Here is a 19,524-nt window from a genome sequence, read left to right as displayed (position 1 = left end):
TTATTTTATTTTGCCCCTTTGCACCCCATTATTTCTATTTCTACTTTGCACTTTCTTCTACTGCAAATCTACCATTCCAGTGTTTTACTTGCTATATTGTATTTACTTCGCCACCATGGCCTTTTTTGCCTTTACCTCCCTTATCTCACCTCATTTGCTCACTTTGTATATAGACTTATTTTCCTACTATATTATTGACTGTATGTTTGTTTTACTCCATGTGTAACTCTGTGTTGTTGTATGTGTCAAAAGGCTTGCTTTATCTTGGCCAGGTCGCAATTGTAAATGAGAACTTGTTCTCAACTTGCCTAGCTGGTTAAATAATATAGCTGGTTAAATATATATATATGCATATTTACAATACAAATACATAAATACTTCAAGAGTTGAGCAGTTTGATAGACGTTGGCACCAAACTAGAAGCTGCTTAGGTTTATATGGGAGAGCTGTATAGCTGTGCCTGGTGGGTAGGGGGCTATGCTAGTCATTCAGTGTGTTAAGTCAAAGGCTATTTGTTCCCCCTTCTTTCTCACTCTTTTTTTGTAGATGTCACTGAGGGGTTCCTGGCAAGTTGCTCCAACGACCTTTCCACTGATTCTCACCTCTATTAAAGATTTATACATTGAATTATTTAACACATAGGAACTTCATACTATGGTAAACAGTAACTACCCATTGCTAGCAGTATTTATTTTATTTTATTGGAAACTATGTTTTGGATGGAATTGTAATTGTAATTGTAGGTCGGCAATGCAGTAGAACGAAGACGTTAATGGATTGTAATGTTAGATGCTGTATTTGTTGTGCTTGACCCATTGTTCTCAACTAGGAGGTAGAATCCCCTTATATTTCAACCCTGCAACAGCACAGGCAGAAGTGTACAATAGTTACTGCCAGTGCCCTCCCTATGTCTGTCTATTACCACTGTGAACAGAGGGCCCCAGGGCCCTGGTGGATTGTAATGAAATTTGCTGTATTTGTTGAATGTGAACACTTATTTCAACATTATAGGAGTAAGGACAGGTATTTCTTTATTTTTTACTTCAGTTTATTTTAGTAAATACATTCTTAACACTTATTTTTCTTAAAACTGCATTGTTGGTTAACGGCTTGTAAGTAAGAAATTCACTGTAAGGTCTACACCTGTTGTATTCGGCAAATGTGACAAACAAAATGTAATTCGATTTTTAATTTGAGGTAGAAATGTATTGTATCCCCCTCATGTCTACATGTTACAGAGGAACCCAGGGCCCTGGTGGCTCACCTTGCCTTGCACCTACTACTATTGTCTCTGCAAGGATGTAGGATCAGGCCCTTTGGCTGAGTAGAGGTCAGAGGACACAATCCTATGTGCACACAAGTGGGTTTAAAGTGCCCCCTCCTTTCACAGAGGAAGAAAAGAGACCCTCCCCTCAGCATATAGCATCAATTCCAGCAGCTTCCCAAGGGACCAAGTTCTTTCTCTTGCATCCGGGTGCTGTTCCTCTCGCTCTCTTGCTCTCTCTCACTTTCTCACAGACAAACACACACAGCCTAATGTAACCAATCACAACAGAGCTTGATGAGTAACCCCAGCCTTTCGTAAGCCCTCCTGGCAGTGACTGAGACCTGTGACTTCCCCAGTACACGTGAACCCATTGGGAGAGAATAGGCTTTGCACATGTAATCCTTGTCTCTATGTTTATTTTTGGTGCCTAGACTCTTTCCTTCAGTGGGGAGAATGTGTGCACGCAAAAGGCCTGATGAATCTGCACTGTGTGTGGGAGTGTGTGTGTGTGTGTGTGTGTGTGTGTGTGTGTGTGTGTGTGTGTGTGTGTGTGTGTGTGTGTGTGTGTGTGTGTGTGTGATTTATACCATTTATATGTACTGTAATGACAATCTAACTATTGTGGGAAGGGATTCAAATGAAATATCTCAGTATTCATGTAGTATTGAAAAGCACATTTCAAGTACTCCTGATAATCTGGTAATACAAATATAGATCATTTTAACAAAATGAAAGGGTGCAGGAACAATAGTTATATTTTTTCCCATAGTGCACGTTTCTCACAATATGCAACGTGGTCATGATTGAATCTTGCCCAACAAGTATTATTATGTTACTGTATATTTTTTATTACACAGATTACACTCTGAATATTTTCCCACATCATCACCTTAGTTTTCAACACAAACAATTAAAATCAGACTAGTGTCAGTGGTATTTCTCTGAAATTCTATCCTCCATTATGAGTGTTTTGTCAAAGTAACGCCCACAAACCATATAGAACCAGTTGATGGCTTGACAATGCCTCTTTTGTCATTGGATAATTTGATCAATAATCATAGTATGCACCTTCTTTTTTTTCTCTCGAAGAGCTACTGTTTTCAGAAATATATACATTTCTGAAGATTCCTATTGTGGATCTGAAAATCTATGTGTTATGCACTTATTATCATAGTAATTGAAATATACTTTATGCACTTTGTCTATTTATGATTTATCAGTGGGTTTCACAGTAACAGTATTTTGAATTGTTTTATTTCTAAATTAAATGTAATTCTTTTCTTTAAGGCCCAGTGAAGTCACCATGCGGTAAATTGGTTAATAGACCAATAACAAAGAGAGCTCCAAACCTCTGCCAATAACAGCTAGTTTTCTGTGTTACCCTCCCCACTCAGACCACTCCCAGACAGTCCTAGCAAAATTCTTGCTTGAGAAATTGTTTTTTTTGCTAAAAAGCTGTTTTGGTCCATTTGAATGGAAATCTATTACAATAAGGTACTTAATTGTTACCCAGAAATGATTTGATATTGATTTAAAAATGGCTGCATTGGGCCTTCAATATAATTGTTTTGCCTTGGAATCTACATTTACAATAATGTACTGTTATCCATTCAGACCTTGCATATTGACTTGGATACTGAATATAATGTCTTAATGTTTACACCCTGACTGTTCATCAGAACGTATTGAGGTCAAAACAGATCTACAGGATTTTTTGGGGAACAAATGTAATTTATCACTGATGTAATTCTAGTAATATTTTTGTATAAACGATCATTGGCATGTCACATCTAGGCCTAGTGTTCATTATATATTCCTGCCAATACAATTCCCTTAAAAACAATATTGTAAATAAAGATGTGAAACGAATCTCTGTGTCCACATAATAATGTCACCTGAAGGTTATCTATAAGAGAGAGTTTTTTTGGTCAGGTGAGTACTACACTTAATAAAGTACTGACAAAGGCCCAACATTTGGGGTCACATTTGGCAAACCTCTGCTCCCAGTCAACTGAGACCCTGCTTTATTTTTGGACAGGAATCCTCCTGACCATGAAAGTTTAGGTAAGAAAGTCTACTGCAGTGCCTTGATGGCCATATTTTGCGGAGAGAATAGTTGTTACTGTACATACTTTTAGATTCTCATGCAATTAACAACTCATTCCTTGTGTGAATCTAATTTATTTATTTTATTGTCCATTTTTTAAAAATCATTTCAGATATGAGTCTCTATTTTTATTTTATTTTTACATTAGACTAGAATTGATTGCATTGAAATGGAATTGACACCAACCCTGTAAAACATCCAAGATTAAACCCATTTTTCATGAGCTGAAATAGAAGCTCCTAGAAATGTTCCCTACGCACAAAAAACGTATTTCTCTCAAACTTTGTGCACAAATTTGTTCTCATCCCTGTTAGTGAGCATTTCTCGTTTTCCAAAATAATCCATCTACCTGACAGGTGTGACATATCAAGAAGCTGATTTAACGGCATGATCATGACACAGGTGCACCTTGTGCTGAGGACAATAAAAGGCCACCTATGCCCTCCCAGGCCCACCCATGGCTGTGCCCCTGCCCAGTCATGTGAAATCCATAGATTAGGGCATCATTTATTTATTTTAATTGACTGATTTCCTTCTATAAACTGTAACTCAGTAACATCTTTTAAATGGTTGTGTTTATATTTTTGTTCAGTATTTATTGCACTGCCACATTTTTTTCTGATTGCAGCTTCCTTGTTATTAATCTTCTAGGATGTTATTCACAAAGGGATATTCAGGTATACTACATCTATCTCAAGGCCATCAGACTGCTAAACAGCAATCCCTAACTCAGAGAGGCTGCTGCCTACATTGAGACCCAATCACTGGCCACTTTAATACATGGATCACTAGTCACTTTAAACAATGCCACATTAAATAATGCCACTTTAATGTTGTTTTCATATCTTACATTACTCCTATCATATGTATATACTGTATTTTATACCATCTATAGCACCTTGACTATGCCACTCAGCCATCGCTCATTCATATATTTATATGTACACATTCTCATTCACCCCTTAAGATTTGTGTGTATTAGGTAGTTGTTAGGTATTACTGCACTGTCAGAACTAGAAGCACAAGCATTTCGCTACACTCGCATGATCTGCTAACCATGTGTATGTGACCAATACAATTTGATTCAGTACAAGATAAACATGACACAATGTTGTGGAAAATATAGAAAGGAAATCAAGGTGATCATAAAACCATCATGTATCTTGAGTCATGACTGTTGCAACATTATATGGAATCAGGGGAATCGTTTTGAAAAAAATAAACAGTTCCTACACACACTACATTCCAAATACCCTTAGTATATTCTGAGCAGTGCCTAGGCTAGAGATAAGCTATTTTCAGATATGCAGTAGAACTAAATGCCTCTGAGAACGTTTTCAGTATAGCATTGTGAATATCTCTTTAGTAAATTCAGTTGAAACAATAAGCTGTCCGTTTTAAGATTCCGTACAGAAGTACTGCAATTTTTTGAAAATGATGTGATTGTCCATTGAAGAATTTTGCAGTCCCATCCATAGATGCATTCCTGGTCTTCATCCTAATTTACGGAAAAGGTACACTGCCGGAACTTCATACCATCTGGATTCATACGCCGATTTTATGATCAGGATTTGTTCTTTCCTTTTATAAAATACAATACATTATAGTTGTATGAAGTTGTTTTAAGATTGTTTCTAATATACATATATATAACGGACTTCACTTTGATAATTTGATAAAGACCATGATATGGTATCTATTTTATTCCTACATGCGGAAGGATAGAGTTGCCACATAATTGTAATTCGGTCTATTACAGTGCGACGCCATCTTAAACCCAATGATTCAACAGCAGTAGCCAAGTTGTTCCTTGACTGCTGAGGGGGTAGTCGAAGGACTCGCTTGTGATTGTAATTTTAACGTATTTTTTTAAATTTATTTTTCTCTCAACCTAAACGCGAGGAGACCGATTTGTGGCTTTTGACAAGGGTAGGCATCTTCGTTCATTTTTTTATATATATTTTTTTATTTGGATTTGACATCGAATGTATTGCGTTGTATTTGGTTGGTAGCTAGCGAAGTTAGCTAGTTTGTAGGCAAATGTTTTCCGCAGTCCAAAGGCGGTGGCAAGCAATCTGAATATCAGCGCATCGTGATCACGACATCTGGAGTCGTACAGAATTGATTGGAATTCACAAATAGTTTTATCAGAAACTAATTGAATTCCTTTTTAGCCAGCTAGCCATGGTGGTAGCAGGCTGCGCCATGGCCCGGACACTCCCCGCTAGCTAGCGTTTGCTAGCTGCCGTAAACGAGGTGATTTGCTAGCTAGGTCAACATTCCGGCGCTCTGACTCATGTTAGTGGTCGTGAGAAACAACTGTCTAGTTAGCAACTATTGATACAGCTGACTGGAACGTTTTGCCCTGTTACTTTTCAATTGGCTTGAACTGGGAGACATTTAAGTAACGTTAGCAAGCTAGTTAAGACTAATGAGGGAGAGAACATTTTTCAATCAAGCAGCTAACGTTGTCTGGCTAGCTAGATAATAGTAAAAGGTTCCATTTTTGCTAATGTCACTAGCTACGTCGAAATGGATGGCAATAGCGCAAACACTATCCCACGTCCAACAGTAACTTTAAATTCATCAACTGATTTTATTGTAAATAAAGTAACTTTATTTCAATATAAGATGCCCATTGTAACTAAGTGGAGTTGTTAACTAACATTATCAAAGTAAACAAATATTGTTTAATTTCGTCAAACGTGATACTGCTGTCAATAAATCAAGTTTTGTTTTAGGAACTGGGTGAAACTGTTTTACTGGTCGTCAATTTAAACAAAGACCGACAAATTCCTTAGCCGTTGTGATTTGAGAGGATGTTGAGGAGGAGCTTGACTGAAATTTGAGTCGTTGCTCATCGGAAATTCGGGCAGACTGAAGTGGACTTGGTTGTAATGTGGGGGTGGGGAGCTAGCTCGATGGTGGAAGATTTTTCTGCTCTTGCCACCAATTTCTAGGGAAACACAGCGGAACTACTCCGGAAATACCCCATAAAGAACCCAACGTTGTTTTTAATCGGGATCATCTCACGCATGCAAATAATATTTTCACCGTGGAGGTGACTTGATATTTGGAAGAAACGTGCATGATGTCTTTGCCTTGGACATTGTAACGTGTATCTTATTGTTTGTTAGGCTACAAAATATTGACAATACAATAACGTTGTCACGGATATTGCCGTGATTCATCTACCCACTAACATTTGCATACTTTCCTGGAGGATTGGTGGCTTGCTAAATCACAGTAAGTTATCGAAACTTCGGTCTTGAGCAAGGTATGGCACATACCTCTGTGAATTCATTGTTTCTGAGAATGAAATTGAGGTTTTAGAATTTGATGCCGTACTTTTCTTCAACTTTTACAGCATCGGATGCTGTAAAAGTTGCTGAAAGCTAGGGCATGATTCATGATTGGTTACATGTCTAGCGCAGTTAATAAGAAACCAAGTCAAATTCAGAGAAACGGTTAAATTCGTTGCAAGAGTTCCAGTCTATTTGCTTGGATGTTACTACAGTCAATGACGAGTAGTAGCCTAATACAGTAAACAATACTTGTTTGCTAAGACAGATGTTCTTGTTTGACATTGTCATGCATTTTCATTAAAATCATATTTATTGATGGGTGGTTAGTTACAATCTTAGCAGCAATTGAATGGCTACAGGCTCTAAGAGAATTTGGCCATGGTAGTATGCACAGTAGGCCAAACTGGACCAGGAATTAGTAGTTGTGACTGCTGACTGTGCACACTGCTCTGAAATTCGGCTCACAATAGAGCAGCTACCAAGCTTTCTCTGGTAGTTTCTCTGACAGCCACGTTCATGTTGCTACGTTTAACCTCCATTTAACTTGGTGGTTGTTTTTTTTAAACAGACACATGGTAATGGTTAGGGAACTCAAGATTAAACAGCTTGGAAATGTTCATTTGGTTTGCTTATGATCTCCTCTGAATTGCTCAATTGCTTTCCATATGTTTACCATTATGTCGGTAGGCTTGGTTGTATCCTAGATAGGCAACATTGGCAAATTAATCTATGTTCCTTGAACTGTTGATCTTCTGGTGCTCTAGGAATCCATGTCCCTTGAAACAGCCTATTAGGTTCCAGTGTCTTTAGCCCAGGGCAATATAGTAGTGTTTTCAGACCCCCTCCACCACAGATGAATGCCGTTTTGACTACTAGCCTTTTAGTGCATTGCAAGCAGATGTGCTGAATAATCTCCATAGAAACTGTGAGTGACTATTTAACATGGGTATGAGGACAAGTATCCCATCATAGCCCCTTTGAAAAGTGCAGCCTCCAACTCTGATTCATACTGCTCTTTAGTTTAAATTGAAGCAATCGGATTGAATTGCCAGGGATGGTTTTGGATATTGATTGGTTTGCTGCAGTTTATTAAACTGACTCATTGTCTGCTGCTGGGTTCTGATAATGACCCAAACTGGGTAGTGAGCAAAGCTAACTGTCTTCCCATCTAATTCCCTCAGTGTAGCTACTGCTCTGCATGTGGGTTTTAATTTGCCCACCAGAGGGTCTGGTGATACTGGGAGATTTTTTTTTTGTGTGTGGGGGGGGGGGTACTGTGGTAGAAATGACAATAATTTGAATGGAATTCATTACACTTGTATAAACTAAAACACAGTTGTGATGGTATCTCTGCCATGTGCCCTGCTAATGCTGTAGCAAGGTGTTTTGTTGGGCTGGGAGGATGCCAGCATTGCAAAATGTTCATGTCAAACAACACAAGGCACAAGTTTTGGTCCTTAAACGTATGTAAAATATTGTGTGCTATAGCTTGGAAAATACATCTGACTTTGGATGACATTTGTTGCCAACATTATGGCTGTTTTCCTAAATATTAAATCTGCTTCATATTTAGTTTCCTTGCCACAATACTTGTATGGTGATACTGGTATCCTCGTAGCCCTAGTGTTTCGCATCGGACCTGTCTGAGGGATCATGTTACAATCGTTGGTTGAGGGGTTCATAGATTGTTGTGCTGCGACATGCAGTTAACATTTTTACATCACTGTCACTTATGGCGCTATCAAAATCCTTTAGCTTCACATTTCCTCACGGTGCTTTTTAGTTCAGTTTGTGTTATTAAAAAAAAAAGGTTTATTAAATATTTCAGCTTTTGAGGTGTCTGAAATGTGGCGTATAAATAAAGCTTGATTTGCTCTTCTAGAACCCAGAATATAGGGTCTAACAGAACTCTCTTTGGAATTCTTGTTTATTACTCCAAGGGACTGTACTTAACAGATTGTCTTCATTTGAGGATGTGCTACCAATCTGACATTTTTGACTTTTTTTTGCTGTCTTTGACATCCCACCCCCCCATTCCCCACTGTTTTGATTTGGCCTCCATTAGTTTAGCTGCCAAGTTGGTGGCTAAATGTATGACTCACTAAGTTAGCAGTTCATTTGATGTCTAGGTAATGTAACCCTGATTCTGTTTTTTACCTCTGCTGGAATTTAGCTGGTCCAATGAAAAGGTTGCTTTGTGCTATTTGTTTTGGCATGAGCTGAGGTGGAAACGGCTATATGAATGAACTTTGCTGTTCTGTTACTTTCAGATCTGGAAGCTGTGCAGGCTGTGGTTTTTGAAAGTAACATGGCTTCCCAGTGTAAGTATTCAGCTTTTTAGAGTAACTTAAACATTGCTAGCACTGATTTAATTCAACGGTCTTCCCCTCTGGTTGAACTGCCTCCAGGTAACCTAACGCTGGTTGTTTTCTAACGTCTAGCTGATCTGATGGAGCTGGACATGGCCATGGAGCCTGACCGAAAGGCTGCAGTGAGCCACTGGCAGCAGCAGTCATACCTGGACTCTGGTATCCACTCAGGGGCTACCACCACCGCCCCCTCCCTGAGTGGGAAGGGCAACCCAGAGGAGGAGGATGTGGATAACCAGGTGCTGTACGAGTGGGAGCAGGGCTTCTCTCAGTCCTTCACACAAGACCAAGTGGCAGGTAAAAAAATGACACTACAATACCATGGGAATGCTTGACTGGAAGTTTGAACATGTCACATGGTATGAAGTTAATGGATAGTAGTTGGCACTTCATTCTACTGACAAACCTCAGCTTTGGCTCCGACTCCTCTTTAGAGGAATCTGGCCACCATCTTAGAAGTGGCTCTGACCTAACCTCTCTCTCCAGACATTGATGGGCAGTATGCCATGACCAGAGCCCAGAGGGTGCGTGCGGCCATGTTTCCAGAGACCCTGGACGAGGGCATGCAGCTTCCCTCCACACAGTTCGATGGGGCCCACCCCACCAACGTGCAGCGGCTGGCTGAGCCCTCTCAGATGCTGAAGCATGCCGTGGTGAACCTCATCAACTACCAGGATGACGCCGAGCTGGCCACCCGCGCCATCCCTGAGCTGACCAAACTACTCAACGACGAGGACCAGGTGCGTATAGCTAACCACAACCGGCCCGCTTCGGTCCCCAACCAACTAGGAAATGCACCTGACTTAATGGTGTTAGGTTATATAGAGTTCTGTCCTGACCTCTTCTCCTGTCTTCATTCCTCCAGGTGGTGGTGAACAAGGCTGCAGTGATGGTACACCAGCTGTCCAAGAAGGAGGCTAGCCGCCACGCCATCATGCGCTCCCCCCAGATGGTGTCGGCAATCGTGCGCACCATGCAGAACACCAACGATGTGGAGACAGCCCGCTGCACCGCCGGCACCCTGCACAACCTGTCCCACCACAGAGAGGGTCTGCTGGCCATCTTCAAGTCTGGGGGCATCCCTGCCCTTGTCAAAATGCTTGGGTATGTCGGTCAGCCCTTGGACTGTAACCTGACCTGTCTTGAGAGTTTCTAAGGAAGTTGTTTTAAGATGGACTGCACAGAATCACTGATCTAAAAGTCCCCCTGCATCTCACTAACTGTTCATTATGTGGTCAAGATTAGATTGTGTGCAACGTCTTGCTCTAACTCAGTATTTCCCAAACTGACCATTGTTTTTGTTGCTCTAACGCTACACAGCCTAGTCGGATAACCAACAAGTCAAGCTTTGATTTATTTTATCAGCTGTCGTGTTAAGGCAAAAACCAAAATGCGCACCATCTTGGGGTCCCCAGGACTGAGTTGGGGGAAATGCTGCTCTAACGGTTCCCTCTCAAACAGCCCTGATTTTTCTTTAGCTACTTTCTCTGCCATGTAGTTTGTCACTACAGTTACCTTCCTGTGTGTTCAGTTAGCCTTTGGTACCTTCCAACCTAAAACTGTCTCCTCAGGTCCCCAGTGGACTCGGTGCTGTTCTACGCCATCACCACCCTACACAACCTGCTGCTCCACCAGGAGGGTGCCAAGATGGCCGTGCGCCTGGCCGGCGGCCTGCAGAAAATGGTGGCCTTGCTCAACAAGACAAACGTCAAATTCCTCGCCATCACAACAGATTGCCTTCAGATCCTTGCCTACGGCAACCAAGAAAGCAAGGTAAGGAACTTACTGATTTTTTTATTTTTAATTTACTGATCTCTTGGTTTTAGACATCTTTGATGCTTTGCTCTGTCCCTTAATTCGGCATTGCTTGTGATCCGTCTGGGTGTTTTTAAACATCTTTGATGCTACTCCCTCCCAGCTTATCATCCTGGCCAGCGGTGGGCCCCAGGCCTTGGTCAACATCATGAGGACCTACACATATGAAAAGCTGTTGTGGACTACCAGTAGAGTTCTCAAAGTGCTCTCTGTCTGCTCCAGCAACAAGCCTGCCATCGTAGAGGCTGGTACGTACTACCTTTTATTTATGGACCTTTTTATTGAGTCTGCCTCAGTTTAAAAAATAAATAAATTATTACATAACATGCATATTGCAAAGTTGGTTCTTACCCTCACTTTAGTTCAGTTGGGTCTCCACTGATACTCAGTGAGCTGGGCTAAAGGCTGTGTGTTTCTCCAGGTGGTATGCAGGCACTTGGGCTTCACCTCACAGACCCCAGTCAGAGACTAGTCCAGAACTGCCTGTGGACCCTCAGGAACCTGTCAGACGCTGCCACCAAACAGGTGAGGAGCCGTCCCCCACTAGCACACCTCTGTTCCTCTTTCCTACACCTTTCCTTCCTGAATTCTTCCTACATAAGAGCTCTCTTTCTGTCTCCCTGCCTTTTTCCATGGAGAAGACGACCTTAGCTGAAGTAGATGTGATGCAGGTAAAAGTAGTCCTTCCTGCCTTTCTGTGTTGGAGCTGTGGCTAGTCAGAGCCCACTTCATCTACAGCCCAGCTCATCGCACCCTTAAAGTTCAACTGACTTACTAAAGGCTCATTAAAGTAAAGAGTTAAACCCACCTGAAGAAGAGGAATTAGTGTAAGCATCTCTCTGAGAAGAAGCGATCAGTGTAAGGCTGTCTGGTGGTTAGCTGTGTTGGTCTGGATGAGACATGCCGGTGTATTCCTTTCCTCTAACAGGAGGGTATGGAAGGTCTGCTGGGGACCCTGGTCCAGCTCCTGGGCTCTGATGACATCAACGTGGTGACGTGTGCTGCCGGCATCCTGTCCAACCTCACCTGCAACAACTACAAGAACAAGATGATGGTGTGTCAGGTTGGGGGGATTGAGGCACTGGTCCGTACCGTGCTGCGTGCCGGAGACCGCGAGGACATCACTGAGCCGGCCATCTGCGCCCTGCGCCACCTCACCAGCCGCCACCAGGATGCTGAGATGGCCCAGAATGCCGTGCGGCTTCACTACGGCCTGCCTGTGGTGGTCAAGCTGCTGCATCCCCCCTCCCACTGGCCCCTCATCAAGGTAATGTTTGACTTATGAAAATGGGATGTGGCCAATCAATTTGTTTCCACATCAAGTTAGTAGCAGAGCCTTTTCATCTGTAGACTGAGTTCCCCAACTTGGAAATGAAATGGTTTAAACATGATCTCTTCCTTCCAGGCCACTGTGGGCCTAATCCGTAACCTGGCTCTGTGTCCAGCCAACCATGCCCCTCTGCGTGAGCAGGGGGCCATCCCCAGACTGGTGCAGCTGCTGGTCAGAGCCCACCAGGACACCCAGAGACGCACCTCCATGGGAGGCACCCAGCAGCAGTTTGTGGTAAGACACACAAGCGTAACATACACCTCCACACAGTGCATCTGTCTCCCAATAAGCACACAGGTTTCCTCAATGCTCTCTGTAGTCTGAACTAACGGTTGTCCTGCACCACAGGAGGGAGTTCGTATGGAGGAGATTGTGGAGGGCTGTACTGGAGCTCTGCACATCCTGGCTAGAGACGTCCACAACAGAATCGTCATCAGAGGACTCAACACCATTCCACTCTTTGTCCAGGTAAGACCTCTAAGAAACTTACATTTACTGCTCCCCACAACTACAGATTTTGGATTTTGTTCTATCCAATTTCAACCACCCTTTTTTATTTTTTATAACTAATCTGATCTTTGCAACTCCTGTACCTTCCTCCTCTCTTTTTGCTGCAGCTGTTGTATTCTCCCATTGAGAACATTCAGCGTGTGGCTGCAGGAGTTCTGTGTGAGTTGGCCCAGGACAAGGAGGCAGCGGAGGCCATCGAGGCTGAGGGTGCCACCGCCCCCCTCACAGAGCTGCTTCACTCCAGAAACGAGGGCGTGGGTGAGTTAACAGGCCTCGGTCCACAACCATCTCTGTTGGCGCCTCAGAACTCTTATGATTGTTTAGCCCACAAATAAATGAAAATAGTTGCCATTCTAGAGCTATGCAGGTCTATGTCATGGGAATTCTAGAATATCTATGGTTTAGGCCTCTGTCCAGAAGGATCTGTCTAGCCAGCCGTTGGTGCATTACTTTCTATGGATGGGTAAGTGAGACAACTCAACCCTGTTTGTGTTCTCTCCTCAGCCACCTATGCTGCTGCCGTTCTGTTCCGTATGTCTGAAGACAAGCCCCAGGACTATAAGAAGCGTCTGTCTGTGGAGCTCACCAGCTCCCTGTTCAGGACGGAGCCTATGACCTGGAACGAGGTGCGCTGCTGTTTAGTCAATTCTGTCTGCTGCATCTCAAATGGCACACGGCCTATGGGCCCTGGTCAAAAGTTGTGCACAATAAAGGGATTAAGGTGCCAATTGGGAAGCAGCCTGGGAGACGCTGGGGAGCCATGCCAAATTACGTGAAGTGTCATACTTTAAAAGAACTTTAAAGTATTATATGTGCTTGGATCTGGAGCCAGGAGCCCTGTATTTACTGAGGAAGTGTATTGTGTTCATGGCCCATGACAGAACTTCTAGGCAGAACACCTCAGGGCTGTTGGTGATTACTGATGTGATCCTTGTTCCTGATGTTGTGTTCTCTGGTCTTTCTCTCTCTAGACAGGAGATCTGGGCCTGGACATCGGAGCTCAGGGAGATGCCCTGGGCTACCGTCAAGAAGGTAAGCACTGTCTCATGGTGCCTTGTCCTGGTGTGCAGCTCTCAAACTGCTGCTCACATAACAGCCCAGCTCTCAGCCAGCACCTGGGCTCCTCCAGCAGCAATCCCCTGACACTAACTCCCCTTGGCCCCAGTGTGCTAGCTAAAGCTTGCAACTGGTCAGCAGCACAGCAGTCCACTTTAGATTGCAGACCAAGTAGTTTGGATTTGTAGTGGCTTTGTTTGGTACTGTGATTGGCTGAGGATTATGATTGGTTGTTTTGATCCTACTACTGTGTGGTGCTTGTTTTAATAAGCTCTCTAACAAGTGTGTGTGCTCCCTCCATCACTTCCATTGGCAGACCCTAGCTATCGCTCCTTCCACTCTGGGGGATATGGGCAGGACTCCATGGGTATGGACTCCATGATGGACCATGACATGGGTGCCCACCACCCAGGCCCTGAATACCCAGTTGACGGGCTGCCCGACCTGGGCCACGCCCAAGACCTGATCGATGGGCTTCCCCCAGGCGACAGCAATCAGTTGGCTTGGTTTGATACTGACCTGTAAATAGACTACTTTTTAGGTAAGGAGCTGTGTTAAGACTAGGCACCACGGCTGTGTTTGGCGGTGACAGGCTGGTGCATGCTTGGACTTCTACTACTGTGGCTGAAGTTTCTAACTCTGCTCTTCTAGCTTCTCTTCATGCTGTGTGGTCCCATAGTAATGCCGGTGCCTCTCCTCTCCGCCTCTCCAGGTGTATCGTCTGATCTGAATGAACCTGCATTGTGATTTGGCTGGAGAAGTTGCTGGGAGGTTTTTGAAAGTGGGCTAGTATCTCAGAAAGTGCCTGACACACTACTGAAAGCTGAGTTTCCTATGGGAACACGTGGAGTGGAAGTAAAACTTTGTTCTGGTCTTTTGTGGGAGTTAAAACTGCGTTAAAGGAATTCCTGGAGTGGGTTACTCAAAGAAAATGACGCTGAAGAGTGGATCTAAAGATGGAATTTAAAACCCTGGTCTGTATTTTTTTACATTTTATTTTGTATGATTCTTCAGTCTGTAATGGTACTGATATAGCTTGTTATTATACTCACCTGTCTTTTCTGCAGTAATTTGTATCCATTTTAAGTCTCTCTCGTAGTGTTAAGTTATAGTGGTAATGCTCCAATTAAAATGATATGGTGTAGAACACTAATAATCAGTTGCATTGTATTCTGATCAAGTGTAACATTGTGTAGCTTTTGTATAAAACCAAGAATTGGAAATGGTCCAAATATTTTCTTGCTTTAAGTGTGCACTGTTTGTAGTGTCACAACTGTTCCAAAGGGTCTGTGGGGAGGGCAGCAGTTTCTTTTTTTAAGTGTCTTTTAGTTGATAGCTGTTCAAGGAGGTGAAAAGAATCCCTAATTATTGTAGCCTGCTGTGCTTATTGGAGACATGGTCATGACATGGCTAAACAATAAAAATGGACTTTAATTTCAGCTCTGTCTTGGTGGTTTATGGAACTGACTAGTTGTTAGGCTACATGGGGCAAATGTGTCCTTTGTACTCAACTTGCACATCCTTTAAAAAATCTAAAGTATTGTGAAGCGATATTAGAATGGAAAGCAAAACCACAATGGATGCCAGTTTTATTATAGAGCAAGACAGCATACTGGAGACACGGTTGATGTTGCTGATCACGGATGTGAATTATGGTCCTTCTAGAAGCCAAGCCCTTGTTGCTGATGAATCAACATTCTAGAATCCAATCCCTGTCAGGATCTCCGCTGCCAGTGAAACCACAGCAACATCAGCATGGGACCTGGGAAGAGATGAGGACAATGGACAGATGTGATGATCTCTTCTCCTCCAGCTGTTCTGTCCCTCAGTTTTCCTCCCTAACAACAATTACATGGAGCCAGTTAAACTCAATCCTGTTAATTCCATCAGCAGAGCCCTCCATTGTGATGAACTAGGCTTTGATAAATACTTCTTGTAGCCTATATTCAATTTCAAACACTGCTCTGTCTCCATGATAAAGCTGTCTCATTCTTCAAAAGGCCACATTTTAATTTGGCTAATTCACTAAATCTTAGATGATGACTGACTTGCCCAATAATGTAGAGTCCTGTTATGTCCACTTTCTAGAGTTGAACAAGCTATGCACCTCCAGTCCTCCTGACTGTCACACTATAGCATTCTGTTAGTGGCAATCAGCAGGAGGACGATGAAGCCCCTCCCCGTTCAGTAAAAAGCTGACGGATGAGGCAGGAGGAATGATGAAGCCCCTCCCCGGTTCAGTAAAAAGCTGACGGATGAGGCAGGAGGAATGATGAAGCCCCTCCCCGGTTCAGTAAAAAGCTGACGGATGAGACAGGAGAAATGATGAAGCCCCTCCCCGGTTCAGCAAAAAGCTGACGGATGAGGCAGGAGGAATGATGAAGCCCCTCCCCGGTTCAGTAAAAAGCTGGCGGATGAGGCAGGAGAAATGATGAAGCCCCTCCCCGGTTCAGTAAAAAGCTGGCGGATGAGGCAGGAGAAATGATGAAGCCCCTCCCCGGTTCAGTAAAAAGCTGACGGATGAGGCAGGAGAAATGTATTCACTCAAATTCAGAGCCATGGATGCAAGGATTGACAAATTATAATGAACAATGTTGAGGCTAGTGGTTTTTACAGTAAAACATGCTTATTTTGGGTTCTGATGGGGTAGGACAAAGCTCATGAGGCATAAGATCTATTCAAATGTATGTAGCAACTGCTGATTGCCCCTTAAGGATCTCAAAAGAAAATAAATTCCCCTTGGTTGCCATGGTGAGCGAGGTGGTGACGTAGTCCAGCAGTCACACATGGAGAGAAGTTTGGAATTTCACCACCACTTTGCCCCAAACCCCAATATTGTCCAAAGCTCTGCTTCATAAGCCTGGCTAGGCAACTTCAAAGGGATTGTTTTTCCATTTCAGAAAGGGAGGGAGGCCTCTAGCAGCCCAACAATGGGCCACTATCCCCAGTTCGAGCCGCAACGGGCTCAAGGAATCTTTCATCGCACAACCCTGCCTTGGCCTCCCACATGAATGGATCAAAGCAGAGCCCCGAGGACAAAGCTGGAGTTCTAGAGAGGGATCAGAGTGGAGACTGGAGAGAGTCTGTTGAATACACACCTGGCAGAATGACTCAGTCTCTGAAGAACATGGACCAGCTCTTGACCCTCAGCTGAGCTGTACCACAAACTGTCTGTAGTAGCTGGGATCTGGGAAAAAACAAAGACAGAATGACCAAGTACACACTACAAAAACAATGGATCAGGTTTCACAACTCGTATAGCCTTGGGGTTATATTTCTATAGGGTGTAGCCAGGCATAGTTACTACTGAACGAACAGACAATTCACTCACTGGTGCTTTAAAAGCTAGCCTACATTGGAGCACACACAAAATGGAGGCAGATAGAGGAATGTCTGTGTGCTAATGGAAAACAGGTGTTTGTTCCCTCCCCTGCCTACTGTTACATTAGAGAGGCCTCCTACACCGCAGGACCGCAGCAAACCTGGTTTCAAATACTTCAGTGTTTGTTTGAGCCAGATGGGCAGGGTTCTGAAAACTTTTGGGACTATTCTATTGGTTCCCATTGCGCCAGGCAAACTCAATCAAGCTCAGCTAAAGTATTTGAAAGAAAACAAATCCTATTTGAACCCAGGTCTGGTTCACGGGAGTTCGACTAGAGTAGACGTCTGACGTTACGTTGGAAAATCAACAGCAGCAGGGAGACAGTGCTGCCCCTATAGTGGTTTATATCTGGAGCAGGTGCTTTATTACAACACCAGCCTTTTGCACGTGATAACATCTCCTTAGTCCAGCTCAGAAACAGGAAGAGGTGGGGAGACAAGGCAGCCAAGGACTGGTTCCCACTTGACAGGAAAGAAAGGAGAGTGTTTCTGCCTGTGATCTCCAGCTTAGTGTATAGAGCCTGAGCCCAGGCATGCATGCAGAACAAAGGGGGCTGACTGCAGGACAGGAGGCTGAGAGGGAGTAAAACCCAGTACAGGGGTTATGGAGCCAGGGCCAGGGGGGATCTCAGTATCATCTCTCTGACAATGGAGCCTGGAGCGACGGAGCTTCTCCAACCAAGGCAGCCAGGGTCTCTAGTCTCTCCTGTCAACCTGAACTGGGCCACCAGGTGAGGTGAGTGATGCAGTCTGGGAGACTGAGACGCAAGGCTCCATCGCTTCACAGCTTCAAATACAGCATGGTCAAAGAGGGAAGGTAGGTTTGGGATTAAGGCAGAGCACAAATTAGAATCTGACGCACACTTTGCTTGAGGGCGGTCTTAGCTGCAATGGACACAGCCTGCCAGCAACCTGACCCCCAAGCCGGCTTCTCGCTTTCCAATCCTCTGGGTGAGAAAGGTTCTGGATCCCACTTCTCTGTATCAATCCTACTTCAGTTCAGGGCAATGCTCTGGTCCTTCTTGATAATACCCTCTCTCTGACCATCTCAACCCAGAGAGGTGCTGCCTAGAAGGTGAGTCATTGAGTTGTCAGTGGTCCTCGTGGCCTTGTGTGAGCTGCTCTTTTAGTGGGATGGAAAGGTGATGACAAGGCATCCGTGTTTAATGGATCTGGATGACTAAACCAACTAGCGGGGGTAATTACTCCACTGGGTTTATGAAGCTGCAAATACATTTTCATTGTAATCTCCTGTGACATCGCCGGCTCCTTCCACACTGCCAGCAAAGTACCGCCCGTTGCCAGGCAACAGGGTTATGTACCTCGGAGGAGAGACTTTCCCTAATTCTCTGAGCTCCTCTCTCGTCCTATAATTCTATCCGCTGTAATATTGCTTAATACCCCGGCTGTCTACAACCCCATGCTATTCTCCACAACAATACTGTGGTTCTTTTTTTACAGATGTCATAATACAATAAGAAATAGGCTAGCATTTCCAGGTTCCCTCTTCTTCCCTGGTCCTATTCTTAGTATCCACACTGAGAACACTATCCAAGAGAACTGTAGTATTACCAGTAGATGGCTAGTAGACAACACACTCCCCTTTTACTGAAAGACCCTGCCTGCATGGGTAAAAATGTTGAATGAGAAAGCAGTGTAGCTTTCCTTTGTGTGCTATTAAACACTGTCAGACTCAGCGAGTCACTGAAGAACTATGCTTGGCTACAGTTGTCAGCGCTACACAAACGTGGGAAAGTCGGTTGCGTGCCGTGCAGCAGACAAATTGGAGAGATGGAGGCTTAAAATAGCAGACAGTCACAGCTGGGACCGCTTTTAAACACCTGACCATAAATATGGTCCTCATCTGAGCATGTTTACACTGCTGTGGCTTTCTTCCAACCTGTGTGTGTGTGTGACAGGGAGAGCCATCAGTGAGATGGAGATAAAGAGAACATGAGAGAGAATGGGAGAGAGACAACATGAGAGAGAGACAACATGAGAGAGAGAGAACATGAGAGAGAATGGGAGAGAGACAACATGAGAGAGAGAATGGGAGAGAGACAACATGAGAGAGAGAATGGGAGAGAGACAACATGAGAGAGAGAATGGGAGAGAGACAACATGAGAGGGAGAGAACATGAGAGAATGGGAGAGAGACAACATAAGAGAGAATGGGAGAGAGAGAACATGGGAGAGAATGGGAGAGAGAGAACATGAGAATGGGAGAGAGAGAACATGAGAGAGAATGGGAGAGAGACAACATGAGAGAGAATGGGAGAGAGAGAACATGGGAGAGAGACAACATGAGAGAGAGAGAACATGAGAGAGAGAACATGAGAGAGAATGGGAGAGAGACAACATGAGAGAGAATGGGAGAGAGAGAA

General features: G+C 43.7%; 2 protein-coding genes across 5 annotated transcripts in view; one reads left to right on the top strand and one right to left on the bottom strand.

Moving 5' to 3' along the window:
• The first annotated feature begins 5,117 nt into the window (after positions 1 to 5,117).
• On the top strand, positions 5,118 to 15,198 carry LOC123743185 (catenin beta-1). 4 transcript variants are annotated; one of them, XM_045719100.1, is made up of 17 exons: positions 5,118 to 5,303; positions 8,950 to 9,000; positions 9,121 to 9,345; positions 9,535 to 9,788; positions 9,914 to 10,152; positions 10,620 to 10,821; positions 10,967 to 11,111; positions 11,285 to 11,388; positions 11,505 to 11,534; positions 11,792 to 12,130; positions 12,269 to 12,427; positions 12,542 to 12,661; positions 12,811 to 12,961; positions 13,208 to 13,329; positions 13,675 to 13,735; positions 14,076 to 14,300; positions 14,472 to 15,198. In XM_045719100.1, the coding sequence occupies exons 2-16, from the start codon at positions 8,988 to 8,990 to the stop codon at positions 14,282 to 14,284; spliced, it is 2,373 nt and encodes a 790-aa protein (XP_045575056.1). In that variant the 5' UTR covers positions 5,118 to 5,303; positions 8,950 to 8,987; the 3' UTR covers positions 14,285 to 14,300; positions 14,472 to 15,198. The 4 variants fall into 4 exon arrangements, with proteins under 4 accessions (XP_045575056.1, XP_045575059.1, XP_045575058.1 ...); XM_045719101.1 differs by lacking the exon at positions 5,118 to 5,303 and adding an exon at positions 6,506 to 6,620; XM_045719103.1 differs by lacking the exon at positions 14,076 to 14,300.
• Positions 15,199 to 15,312: 114 nt separating this feature from the next.
• Positions 15,313 to 19,524, bottom strand: part of LOC106605905 (serine/threonine-protein kinase ULK4) — a 285,759-nt gene continuing 281,547 nt past the window's right edge. The window contains exons 36-37 of the mRNA XM_045719099.1: positions 16,858 to 16,946; positions 15,313 to 15,521 (exon numbers count right to left, since the gene is read on the bottom strand). Of these exons, the coding sequence (XP_045575055.1) occupies positions 15,458 to 15,521; positions 16,858 to 16,946 (153 nt within the window). The 3' untranslated portion in view covers positions 15,313 to 15,457. The remainder of the gene's footprint in view (positions 15,522 to 16,857; positions 16,947 to 19,524) is intronic.

The sequence above is a fragment of the Salmo salar genome, chromosome ssa05, assembly GCF_905237065.1.
Source record: "Salmo salar chromosome ssa05, Ssal_v3.1, whole genome shotgun sequence".
Taxonomy (NCBI): domain Eukaryota; kingdom Metazoa; phylum Chordata; class Actinopteri; order Salmoniformes; family Salmonidae; genus Salmo; species Salmo salar.
The sequence above is the reverse complement of the archived record's forward strand: the minus strand, read 5'-3'. Positions and strand labels throughout refer to the sequence as shown.